This window comes from Sitodiplosis mosellana, unplaced genomic scaffold (genome assembly GCF_009176505.1).
Source record: "Sitodiplosis mosellana isolate CC-2019 unplaced genomic scaffold, AAFC_SMos_1.0 Smas_scaffold_1, whole genome shotgun sequence".
NCBI classification, from domain to species: domain Eukaryota; kingdom Metazoa; phylum Arthropoda; class Insecta; order Diptera; family Cecidomyiidae; genus Sitodiplosis; species Sitodiplosis mosellana.
In genome coordinates, this window is record NW_022595244.1 from 18,790,109 (window position 1) to 18,803,511 (window position 13,403).

The following is a 13,403-nucleotide window of genomic DNA, read 5'->3' on the forward strand; positions in this document are numbered from 1 at the left end:
ATTACGAACGGCAATTCGGCACATTGTTTTTGTTAGTACTGCGGTGCTTTGCTGACTGTTGGGTTTTATAAATCATTTTTATGACTCCCAAAAGTGATTTGGAGAAAATTATATTTTAAGTATGAATCGCATTTGATTGTCTTCCTGTATGCGTCGCAAACGCATGTTGATATTATAAATATGGAGAGAAAATAGTCAAGTAATAATAACATATCCATTCAATCGTGGTGGAATAGCAACAGCGACGGCGACTGCAACGGCAGCAATAGCAAACAAAGGGATATTACAACTTTTTTAACCAGAAAGAACGCCATCTTACGTCGTGCCCGTAAATTATTTTACTGTACATTTAGATGGTAGAGCTTGAACAAAAGTTCGACACTATGCATAAACTTGGAAAGAGCTTGATAAACTTGATGAAATACATATATTTTATGGTCGTTGCAATACCCCTATGATAGCAATTCTCAAGATTAATACATCGCCATTAATCCTATTGTCTAAACGCATTATTACCGTTTAAATGAATATTTGTGAAACAGAGCCAAATTCCGTCTCTTGAGCCACATTCAAGCATTTTTTTTCGCCATTTATATAATTAGAAAATATCTATTTTCATACGATTCACTTAAATGAATGAGAAAAAATAAAATGATAGCATAACACGATAATAACACGAATATTATCACTATATTTTGCGTATCATTTGATCGAATTTTGCTTGTTATTGTTTTTTTTCGCTTACGTCGCTAAGGGATAGTGATTTTTTTTCGACTTCCACAGACGACTCTCAATTTTCGACTCCACTAATTAACTACGCCGATGACTACATGCTTCCTTATCCATAATTTCCAATTCGATTGTCTATTTAGGACTTTTTCTTGCACATTCGCAACGTATAGAGATGGTCACTGAATTCCACTCAATTTTCAATCACTCTTTTGCGATTCTCTTAATGGTAATTCATCAAATTTTTCCACATTTCGGCAGAATATTTGGAACGAAAAAAAAAAATTATCGTAATTTAATTAGCAAAAACACAATGTGCTTATTCTTCTGCTCATTTGTTTGGGATTTTATCTGTATACACTATACATACACATACCGAATGGAGGCAAAATTCGCAAAAGATTCTCCAATTTTTTTATTACTTTTCCGTACACAACGTGTCAAAGGAAAGTATAGGAATTGGTCCCGAAAACTTTTTTCGCAAAATTAGCTTAGATCATCATAAAAACTCGTGAAACGCGTAGAAAACCACTTTTTGAGACACTTTTCCGTTCGTGTGCCGTCGTTGTCGTTGTCGTCGTCGTCGTCGTCGTCGTTGTCGTCGTCGTTGGTGTTTGTTAACACGATAACACAAAAAATAATTGAGATAATCAAAATCTGGAAATGCCGAAAATTGTGTATCTGAAAAACTTAGTTTAACTTAAAGATGAGCCATTTTTGATTTGATCCTGGCGTAATTGCCCTAAGAAAAACCTCAAAAAATTGACACTTTTGTATGTGAGGTACCTGTAAATAGACTCTAATTGGCTTCAAACTTTCTTTGATTTCATTTTTTGGGAAAAAAATAAGATTCTGAAAGTTTGAAACCAATCGGAATCGATTTACGGGTACATCCTATACAAAACTTTTGAAATTTTGACTAGAATTACCGATTTTTGGACAATTTTGTATGGGAGGTACCCGTTAATCGATTCTGATTGGCTTCAAACTTTCTGAGGTTTCATTTTTTGGAGGAAAAATAAGATTCTGAAAGTTTCATCTTGATCGCATTTGCAGAAGTTTGATTTTTTGTCCTCAATTTTTGTCGAAATTTTCTTGGAAAATTGAGGGCCAAAAACCAAACTTCTGCAAATGCGATCAACATGAAACTTTCAGAATCTTATTTTTTCTCCAAAAAATGAAATCTCAGAAAGTTTAAAGCCAATAAGGATCGGTTTACGGGTACCTCTCATACAGAATTGTCGAAGTTTTAGTTAAAGTGACCGATTTTTCACTTTATTTTTATTATTATATTTTCACTGCCTTTATTTCAAGAAAATTCACAAAAAATAACCAAAAGTACCTACGGACAACGCAGGCCAACGGTACGGAAATGTTCGGGATTACCAATGTAATTCTTTTTATTATATGTATAATATAATGAATGAATGAACGAATGAATGAATGGTGATTTTTCCAAAAAGAAAATTCAAACATATTTAATGGCTGCATTTTTTAAAATGTAAAACAAAAATGGCATAAATTTTAATTGCTTTTCTGCCATTTCATATTTGTTTATTTTCACCATTTTGCATCGTTTATGAGTTGTATAAATGGCGAAAGTGCCAATAATATCAAAGTGACCGGATAAAAAACAAACGTAATATCACACATTTTTGTTTTAATGCGTTTTAACACGACAGGTTTATTTGCTTTCCTCTGTTTGTGTTCCTTGTTTCTATTAAAACTATTGTTATTTATTTTTAAAAATTGTGTTGTCCACTGTGTCGCGCTGAAAAAAAAAAGCACACACACAAACACATACAAAACAAGCGAGGAAATGCGAACAACTGCAACAGAACTATAGCCGAGGTGTTTTTTCCCCTTCAACGCATTTATTCATTTGAATTTTTCATAACTGCGAGCCATTCAACAGAGAAAAAAACACAGCATTTCGCCTGTTGTACTATGAAGCGCGTGAGAAAAAAACGACAGCGAAAAATCACAAATGAAATTAAAAAATTAAAATGCCTTCAGTGTTACTACGGCGTTTCCATAAAAGGATCTGCCGATTTGGGCATGGAAATGCAAATGCACGTGCCTCACATACAACAACATAAATCAATTGATATTTGTTTTTCCTCGTTATCTGTTTCTGCCGCCTCGTTTCGGTTTTAATGTTGCTGCATAATTCGGAGAAAAAAAACTGTGCGGCAAAAGTTTAATTCGTTTAATTTTGTTGAAAATTTGCCCCGAATGTTTTTTCCCCCCAATCGTGATTCCGTTGCACACATTTCGAAATATTAAAATTTCATTTAAATTTATGAACGGATTTGGTGCATTCAATTTAAATTAGTGACATCCGGAATACAGTTGTAAACATCACTTTCAAATTTGAGTTAAAGTTATTAATTGCTTGATAACGTTTGTTTTGAGTTAAGTTTGGCATTTTGTAATGGGGTACTTGTACCATTATGCATGCCCAGAGATGTACATTGTACAACCTTGAGTTTCCGTACCTCATCGACAGTTCTCTGCTTCAATTATTACAGTATCCACTATTCATTTACATATTTTATGCGGATTTATTTTCCATTTTTACCATCCACCAACCTCAATGCTATCGAAATACTTGAATGAATTTACTTAATTTATATAACTTGAATGAAATTTCATTTTCTCAGTAAAATTGAATGATAACCGTGGCCGAGCTGTTGATTTGATGTGCAATTTATTTAAGCATAAACAATCCAACTGCAGCACTAATTGATTGGTTCGTTTTGGATACTCAAAAAGTATCATCGAATTGAGCTCGTACAATAATAATCGAGTGAGTGTCTTCTTAACGAAGTTCCTTCTCGAAGAAATGATAGATGAATGGCATATTATACAGTCCAATGTACTACTGGACACGGAAAATAAAGAAAAAGAATCGTTAATTTGTTATGCAAAAAATCTCCTTCAACTAAATGATTTTCCTTTTTCTAGTATTCTGCGAAACGCCATGCTGAGTTGTTCAATGGTCATTCAAAGTTTTTCCTGTGGAACGGTCTTCGCTTTCGTAAATGAAAATTAGAAGAGAAGCTCTCAGCAATAATTACGAATATTGGTGGGAAAAAAAACCGACGTTGGTCACGCGATATTGAGATTCACAGTTTCGAGACAAATTATGTCGGAGTCATTGTATCAGGTACGATGTACAATCAGTGGAGAATAATTAAAATACCTGTGGTGAAGAATCTGCAAAAATGTTGGATGCAAAGGTGTTTTTTTTTTCGCTGTAAAAGATACAAGCATTAATTACACATTTTGTTCGTTCGTCTTTGGCGCTTGTAATTCTTGAACAAAAAGAGAATTCCCGTCCTCTTCTGGCTTGAATGCAAAATGTATCACGAATGTTGAAGCATTTTTTTTTATTCGCGTTGTGCCAACCTTTAGTTTAAATTTAACGAGCATAAGCGGTATTTTGGTTTCGCCAGATGCCATCAGTGCCATTTACAACCTCAGGAATACAGAACATTCGCCGGTCCATTCTAGTGTAAAATCTTCGGTTGGAACATTGACGGCGGATAAGACAAAAAAAGAGGATGTGTAATTAGTTTAATGTACTGGAATACTTTCATGCTCTGATTGGCACATTCTTGATTCATAATAATTGGCGCGTCTTCAGTTTTTTTCTTTATTCTGTTTCGTTTTCTTCTACCCAAAGCATTTCTGTAGCTTCCTTCGATTTTCCTTGAAAAATGAGTGCACAATGAAGCTCATGGAATTTTGAATAAGTTGAATGGTTGGCTTTGCCAATGGAGAGACAATGTGCATAGTGCACACTGCACACTGAACGATGATGAATTATACTTTTGTGCATTTTTCGAAAATAGCGAAAAATAATTACGGCATTAATTCATTTTTGGAGTTTGGCCCACTGAATCACCGTACATATAAATTGCTTCTCGCCTGTTTACACAACTGAAACAAATGCAATTTTCATGCAGTTGCATTCGAGTTTGGCTGAAAATGGGGAAAATTGCAATGAACGAAGAATGAAAAGCAAATTCCAGGAGAAAGCAACTATCAAGAACAATTATTTGCTTACAAACTGGTCATTTTTCATGTGGGCAACTGAATGTACGACGGCAAGGTATATAACTCAAACAATGCAAAATTAGATCTGCTCCAGTTCAAAATTCTCAGAATTTTTCGATCCAAAAGCTAGCGCTTTCATTTGGTTATTTGTTCAATGCGGCTTATTCACAACAGTTTTGTTCACGATTAATTTTTATTGCCAAACAAAAGGTAACACGAAAGCCCGGTCGGGTTTTTTTTTTCAAATGCAAAGCAACGAAAAAATAAATTGTCGAAAACATTTTCCTCGTTCGTGAATTTCAAACTACAAAGGATAAATTACAGCGATTAGATAACAACATAGCACACTAGCACACTATATACACACACCCTACAGAATAGGGGCCAAAAATGAACACATACACAGCTCAAACACTCAAATCGGTTTAATCGAAATTCCATTTTTATGCTTCGGCTCCAATTGTGCTCGATATGTATGCTGTAAATGTGATGTAACACGAAAATGTTAAATTTCCTTTAATTACGGCCACAATGGTCGGCATTCAGCAGAAATTTACATTTTCGATCCGGCAGAGGCATTTAGCAAAAAGGTACACATCATAATTTCGAATGTTAAAATGTTAAAGATCATACGATGCCGTAGATAATAATGCGCATTATCGTCTAATCGCACTATGTTTAAAATGACACCGGCTCTAATGCGAGCCATTTGCCAGCTGAAACCATACACATGCCGCTCAGTGCTCACTATTACTTTTATGATATTTCATCGGTGTTGGATAGGCACATACACACATACATGATTTGCAAAGGGTTCCGACTCGGCGGTTTTTGTATATGCGTATGGTTTTGTTTTGTTTGACTCGACCATACATTCTATCACACGAAAGGACTACCTTTTTCAACCATAAATTTTTCAATTTGTTTTACATTCTTCACCACACTTTGAAATGTTGAACCTTAGACGAAAAAGTAAAGACCGGCACTCCAATAACAGTAAAACGTATGCAAATTGTCATGGAGTATAGAAAAAGTGGAGTACGACAACAAACGACAATATTTAATTTGTTACGTAAATAGTCATTTGAATTACAAGTACATTAAATGCCGTACACATGTCGAAAGGCTTACAATTGCATGAATATTTAATGCGCATTATTTTCATGCTGAGTACTCGTCGCTCTTTCACTTATCTTTGGGTTTAAATTATTCACAAGCAATTACATTTCAATTTTTGAGTATTGAAGTGTGAAAACGACACACCATCAAAATGCTAATGGTGACTCATTTTCAAAGCGCATGCAAAGAAAATTATTACAAACCAGCTCTCATGTATTGAAATGGATATTGATTTTTTCCCCATTGCGTTCATCAGAGAAACACCAAATATTTAAAATTGGAATCATTTTGAAAGGCTTGAACATCATTCGAGAGATCATTGACACGTCGCACCATATATGTCTGTTTCAGGCTCTACTTCAAGTGGTTTTACAGTAAATCTATCGTTGAGCTTTATAAGTGGTATGGCCGAGGAAAACAATTCAATTATGAATCTCCTACAGAGAGTTGCAACGTTCATTTATTTATAAACATTTTTATTCTCTTTTGTCTTCTAACCTAAACTCTGACCTGTGTTCAACCATCGTTGTTGCGTTCGGATGCCATTCAATCATATTTACAATCAATTATGATTTATTCAGTGGGAGAATTGTTTGGCTACAAGATGAATTTCAAATGCATGTGGCAGGCGCCACAACAATTGAAACTGAGTTGCTGACCGGGAACAAAGCATTAATTTTGAAATCACCATGGAAATCATATTTTCCTATTAATTTCATCTAATGGAGCCTGGTGTGCAAGTGTGCATCCATCAGCTGCAGACATTTGGTCCGACCGAATTGCCATTGCAAAGCATAGTCCCACAACGCCAAAACATACATTGCCATCATTATCCTTGCTATCGTATATCACGTATTGAGTCTCGCCGATATGGGATTTGCGTGTTTCGCCTCACAATGTTGCGCGTACATTTTCTCGAGAAAAATTACAGTTGGGAATTAGCTGGCATACATGCGCCCAGAGTAAAAAAACCCGACTTTAATCAACTTGTTGATTTGTTGAACAAACAACATTGCCTCGATGCTTCACTGGAACCAAACCGACTTCATTCAGAGTCAATTGTTGTATCTTGTATTAAAATATGTAAAGCTTAATATTATGATATTGGGAAAAAAATTGTCATTTTCAACAAATCGGCTACCAGTTACAATGATTTCAATTTTAAAACAATTTTTTCGGTTAAATAAGAATTAAGTTGTGAAAACGACTCACCATTCCATACATTCTTATTTGAAGGTCAACAAGAAGAACTCAATGAAGCAGCAGACTTGTCGGCACACTCGTGGATTTAGCATTTCACTTGCTTTGGCGATTCGTGAGTTGCCGAAGCATCATATATGCAGTGCACTCGATGTTTAACGTGAAATCCTATATTCGGTACATCGAAGTTGGCCGAGGTATGATTTCGTTTGCGCGTAGCGCGTAAGCACTTCACTTGCGATGTATAGTATATAGGGATTCACGTTATACTGCTGCTTCACTGAGAAATATTATAAAATCAAAAACCATTAAAACACTGTGAGATATTTCGAATACTTTGCTGTCTTCTGACATTTATTCAGTTGATTTCAATTCAATTGTGTAATGCACATTATTTTAGTTTCGTCAAACATATTTTACAATTTGTTCATTCAATTCAATAATTATTCGATACGTAAATGTACAACATAATCCATTTAGTAATGTGTGTTTATGTATGTATATTTATTTCACATTTTCATTTATGCTCGCCCCCCCCCCTCGGGGAACTTAATATTGAGCGTGTATTGCGCCCACCTATGTGTTAGCGCAAATACATGGCTGTGGTATCGAAAGGTCAATTCGATTTATTTATTTTTTCTTTTGCTTATCTAAATTACACTAATCTGGTTGTTCCGTGAGTTTTGTGATTTCCATCAATTTCGGTGTCTTATCCTCATCTCTTATGATTACAAACGATTTTAATCCTCGTATATAAAACATCATGGCTGTACTTCTTTTGTTTTAATTCATTATATCTAATGTAATATGTGTATATATTTTTTGTGATTTTTCATATATAAAATATTCTGGTTTCTTCTTCTCTCAGTTACACCTTCGATTTGTCAATAAATCATTTAACATTAAATATTCTCTGACATTTTTTTTTCCGAATTGCCGACAGTTTGTAGTTGGGCTGTCACTCGGCTGTGAAATATTTTGTTTTAGTATTTCTTTTTTTTTAAACAAATAATTAATCTAATTTTTCGAATTTCAAAATTTGTTCGTCAATTTGTTGTCATCACTAAAAAAAATTCATTCATATCTCACGTTTCCTTCCGATTGCTCATACAAAACAATGAAATAAACTAAACGAATATCAATAACATTCGCAATTGATTTATACACCTTTTTTTAAGTTCCTAATTTTATGGTCGATTCATGTTATCTGGATGATAACACGCCAGATGATGAGTAAATATCTGTATCAATGTTGACGAATCATTTGGACAAAGATTAATAAAATGATTCTTAGGCCTTCTTCTCCAGAAAATGGCACTCAACAATTCCACCGATGCATTTTGAATTGCATTTACGGCTAAATAGCAGCAGTGAAAGAAGCTTGACAGCGCGCATCTTCATTGATAATCAACTGGCGTTTTATCCATACAACATGAATTGATAATGATAAAGAATTTAAACTAAATTAATAGCTAAAAGATCTGTTTTGGGGGTCTACTGTGCGACTGGATATGAGTCTAACTATCCTGCATAGTTTGCGTCACACACACTGAAATCGAACATTTGTATGTGAAATGCATAGGGAGAAGACAGAAAGAATACCAACCAAAAAAAAAACAAACATCTGACATAGAAATGAATCCGTTTTCAGCTAACACATAGGAAAAAGAGTTTTTTTTTTAAGTTTTAGTTGGTTATTTTCATTTACGTTTAAGTATTTAGGAGTAGTTATGGTAAGTTTTTTTCTTCTTTAATCCCGTTTTAAACTCCAGGATCTCCGGTTAATTATGGATGTGAATATGTACAAATAGATCAGAAAGCCGAGATGCTTTCGTTCAATTTTAAATTGGTTTTCCTTCCGCACCAGTCGATTTCTATGTGTTTGTGTGCAATGATATCCGTTCGGTTCTTGATTCGTTGATATTGAATGTGGTTGTGTCATCTTCCTTGTCGTTATCGTTGTCGTCATCGTCACCGTCGCTGTACGCTAGCATTGGTTCACTGTAGTTGTCATCGGCTGAAACTTCAAGTGTGGTTGTTCGACGGCTGTTCAATTTCGAGGGTGCATCCGTTGACAGTTTGTTATATCTAACGTTGGTGTGAGTTCGATTTTGTGTGTTCTTCTAGAGTTTTCATAGGGAAAAGACAAAACAAACAATAAAATAGATAAAACATTTGTAGAGTGAAAGAAGAGAATATTTTTTGCGATATTTTCAGTAGCAATTTTTTTTTTTAAAAAGAGCAAAAGTCACGAGAGCTAAGTATCCGTTATAGAAAAACACCACTAGAACATCCGGGAGAGAAGAGCGTTTCAGGCTAGTGGAAAACGTTTAACGGTACAAAAGCAGAATCACAGAAATTATAGAAATACAATGAAAAAAACTAATAATCGCTGCGAGTTAACTGCGGAAAGGAACAAAACAGTTTCACTTTTTGATCACATGTTTTCTTCTTCTTCTTCTTGAAATACAATCGCTGTGTTTTTTTCGCGGTGCTCAGGATGAGTTTGAGCTATTTGTGATAGTTTGAGGACGTATTAATGGCAAGTGGTTTGCTAGTTTTTCTTGCTCTTTCTTTGGATTATTTACAGCTTTTGTCGTTGCTGCCATCGTTTTATGACGTTTTTTTCATTCATTCATTCTCTCTCCGTTTTCTGGAGCAGCGAAAAAAAAACACAGCCGGAGGTTATAACAACTTTTCACAATATTAAAAGCTTCAATGAGTTGTTGCCATTGTCGCTTTCTCAACAGCATGAAAGAGTCATTTTAGCTCACATAAACGTTCCAATTGTTTGGATTGCCAACACCATTTCAACTTCAATCGTTTTGCGTTCTACCTACGTCATATAACATAACGACATTGTAAAATCGACCGAATCGCTTTCTCCATCGTCGTCACAATGATGATGAATCGATCGTATCAAAATTGTACGATTCATTTTGACGACGGATGGAGTGAAAAAGAAAAAGAAAACTTTTTTTTTGAAAAAGACAAAAAAAAAAATAGAAATATAGCACAAACCTGTATTACAACGACTATGGCGAAAACTGAAATGATCAATACACATGCTGCGATGGCAAAAGCTGTAATTGCTGTTGTTGCTGGTGTAATGCGACCAAATCCATTGTTGCCATTTCCATCGTTGACTATGCTCAGCTTTCCGCTAATTCCGAACAGACTGTCGTCGCCGAATTGTTGTTGCTCGATACCGTTGGCGATGCGACGTTTACCAGCCGGCGATGCATTTATGCATCCACCTGAAAATAATTGGCACAGGAAACAAAAAAACAACCAAAATCAGCATGAGCAAAAGCAAAGACAAAAAAACTTAACAGCTATGGCAAATTGCATGTAAATTACATCGGACCGAAAACAATGCACCCCAGCCAGTTTGTTTGAGTTTTGTCTCTTTTCGCAAAGGGCACACACATATATATATATATAGATGCACACAACGAAAATGGAATTGCATTCAGCTCGCCATTATCATGATATAACACAATTTATTTCTGCATATAAATTAATTAATTACACGAAGTCGACCCGAACGCCTTTACGTATAACGTTGTCATTCTATATATTGTACGCGAGCAGCAGCGAACCACCACTCGACAACGCGATAGTTGTCGCGAGCCAAAAAGGAAGCACAATTTCGCACTTTCATTTCCATTTTTCTTCATTCGATTCATTATAATGGCGAACAAAGGCAAATAAATACATTCTATGCTAATTTCGTCGTTGTTTTTTTTCTAGTATCTTTCGTGTTATTTCACAAAAAGGGTAAATACGGGTGTGTAACATACCTGTATCCTTATCGCAGTGACAACAGGATTGATCGGCCTTCAGAGCGCCGGTCGGACAGCAAGGCACACATTGATTATTCAATCGATCTAAATGCAATGGGAACGCACAAGCAACACACGAGTATTGACCAGGACCGCTACACGATCGGCACGATTCATGGCACGTTTTGCAAGTCTGCGTCATTGGATCGTAGAATTGTGATCCCAGACACTCCATACAAAGTCCGCCATCGAGCATGTAGTGGGCGGGACAGGAAGTACAGGCAAGTGGACCGGCTCCTATAACAATAAATGATTTAATTAAAATAATTGAAATTTCATGAAAATACATTGCTGCAATTTTTGTTTTTTTGTCAAAGGAAAAGGCTTGAAGAAATTTCACGGAGACATAGAAATAAGCCATACTGAAAAAAAATCACAATAATTCTGAAATAATGAACACCTTGGAACTTTCATAATAATAAAGTTTATATTTTCGTTTTCTCATCACGCGACAGAAAAACTGCTCTCTGATTATAGGCAAACAAAGTCATCTTTGTAACAAAATGTGCAAACAAGTTGCTATAGTTTCGTGGATTAAAAAATGGAGCGCAACGGAGACGCAGAAATTTTCCATAAGTCTGATTCCAAAGGGGGGCAAAAAAAACTCTTGAGTTTTAATAATGAAATGAAAGTTAATTTTCCGCAAGGTAATGCATTCGAGATGGAGGTGCGTTTTCAACTAAATGAATATTTTGTTATTTTTCTTCTTTTTCCACGCTTTAGTAAATTAATTTGACTGTCAAGTGAAACGTTCACTACGTCTAATTATTCTCAAAAGTCAAATTAATTTGCTAATTTAGAAAAGCAAGCGGTTTGCGTTCGCTGACGAAAAAAAAGAAGACAATAAGAGAGAGAGAGAGTGCGTTGCTCGTTGCACATGAATTTGATATTCACTTTATCTTTTTCAGGTTCTTGTTTGTAATTTAAAAGTTGTTTTCATTTTATGAGTGCCAAGAGGGACATTAACGATGCAAAACACACCAAGGTAGTTGCTACGAGAAAGCAAAGAATAAAAATGAAAATGAAACTATAAAAATGTCGAGCGACCGAGTGAGAGAGTGAGAAAGAGAGATGGGGGAGAGTGAGATAAGAGTAAAAGAAATAGCACATAAAAAACAAAAGGTGAATTACTTGGGAAGTGTGCCTCGGAGAGACATTTTTGTGAATTTACCTGAACACGTTTTACAGTAATGATGACATTTTTGGCAGCCGAATTCCGATTTAAAGAAACCCTCTGGACATTCGGGATGACACTCGCCACTGGCTAATTGCCAATCTTTTGGACACTGCACACATTGATCGCGTCTCGGTCCACTGCACGTTGCACAGCTCAAGTAGCACTTCGAGCATGTTCCACGATCACTGTAGTATCTGTTTAAGTGCGGGCATTAAGACCGGCCCCAAGCAAACGGAAGAAAGAAAATGGCAGAAAATACGTTTCGTTAATTTATATTCGGTTGGAATTTTTTATTCTATTGTGAAATGGGATAAAGTAATCAAATGTATGCATGAGCACATTCTGTTCTTGATGGCAACAGAGAAATATGGAGATACGGTCACACCGAGCCGAACAAGCGACGACCTGGATAAAATGCAAAACGATATGAAAAGATACTCATTTGGATGACACGTACGTACGTAAATAGGTACGAACGCTAGCTGCTTCAAACAAATGCAAACCACGCACATACACTTGACCAACACTCGGCAAATGTGTCACATTCTCACATCGAACACCACATTTTATGCAATGCATGAGCCCTCTATGCGCTTCCACTGTGTCCAAGTGCACAGCAACTTAAATAAATGGGAAAGATTTTTGTTGAAGCCATCTACAGCAGCATCTCCGAGAATCGAGTGGGCCGAGTTGAAAATTATTTGTTTTATTACTTCGTTTGAGTTGCTTGTTTTTGGTGGCGGTCAGGCGTTTGCGTTTTGTATTTTTCACATTGTGTGACAGTGATCTCTTCTTCTTTCCGAAACCAAAATGCAACTCGAGCCCGAGAGTGCATGACTGCGATTGTGCTCAAAACATCGGATCCATTGTGCATGGCATAACATTTGAAATCCCATTGCAAAAGCCAAAGCCAATCCAAGCCATACGACTTTCGCCATCAAATGCATAAGGTTTAATTACGTAACTTACCCTTGAGCGCACGTTGTTCGACATTCACCGCTTTGTAATTGCAATCCTTTGGAACACGCCGTACAATTCATACGAGACACACATTGGGTGCAAGTGTGTAAGCATTTCGCACAAACTCCCGCTTCCATGTAGTAGCCATCATCACAGGTACTTACACATTTATTATTTTTGCGAAGCAAGGGCGAATTACATGTTAAACAGTCGTTCTCAGTTGGTCCGTTGCACGTTTCGCATGTCGAGTGACAGGCATGACAATGTCCATTATCATAATATTCGGCTGTTTTGTTGACCCATTAAAAACA

At 35.9% G+C, this 13,403-nt stretch overlaps 1 protein-coding gene and 1 long non-coding RNA gene across 11 annotated transcripts in view; one reads left to right on the forward strand and one right to left on the reverse strand.

Annotated features, from left to right (window-relative positions):
* Positions 1 to 7,436: 7,436 nt before the first annotated feature.
* LOC129579249 (furin-like protease 2) overlaps positions 7,437 to 13,403 on the reverse strand; it is a 207,143-nt gene continuing 201,176 nt past the window's right edge. For all 7 annotated transcript variants that reach the window (XM_055469167.1, XM_055469175.1, XM_055469129.1 and 4 more), the window contains 5 exons: positions 13,102 to 13,378; positions 12,127 to 12,326; positions 10,914 to 11,192; positions 10,132 to 10,367; positions 7,437 to 9,233 (listed from right to left, as the gene is read on the reverse strand). In XM_055469167.1, coding sequence (XP_055325142.1) covers positions 8,985 to 9,233; positions 10,132 to 10,367; positions 10,914 to 11,192; positions 12,127 to 12,326; positions 13,102 to 13,378 — 1,241 coding nt within the window. In that variant the 3' untranslated portion in view covers positions 7,437 to 8,984. The remainder of the gene's footprint in view (positions 9,234 to 10,131; positions 10,368 to 10,913; positions 11,193 to 12,126; positions 12,327 to 13,101; positions 13,379 to 13,403) is intronic.
* LOC129579290 (uncharacterized) overlaps positions 11,414 to 13,403 on the forward strand; it is a 47,714-nt gene continuing 45,724 nt past the window's right edge. For 3 of the 4 annotated variants that reach the window (XR_008689218.1, XR_008689217.1, XR_008689220.1), the window contains exons 1-2: positions 11,414 to 11,602; positions 11,864 to 13,248. This is a non-coding gene — a long non-coding RNA (uncharacterized LOC129579290). Of the gene's footprint in view, positions 11,623 to 11,863; positions 13,249 to 13,403 lie in introns of all 4 variants that reach the window. The other variant, XR_008689219.1, reaches the window with a different exon arrangement.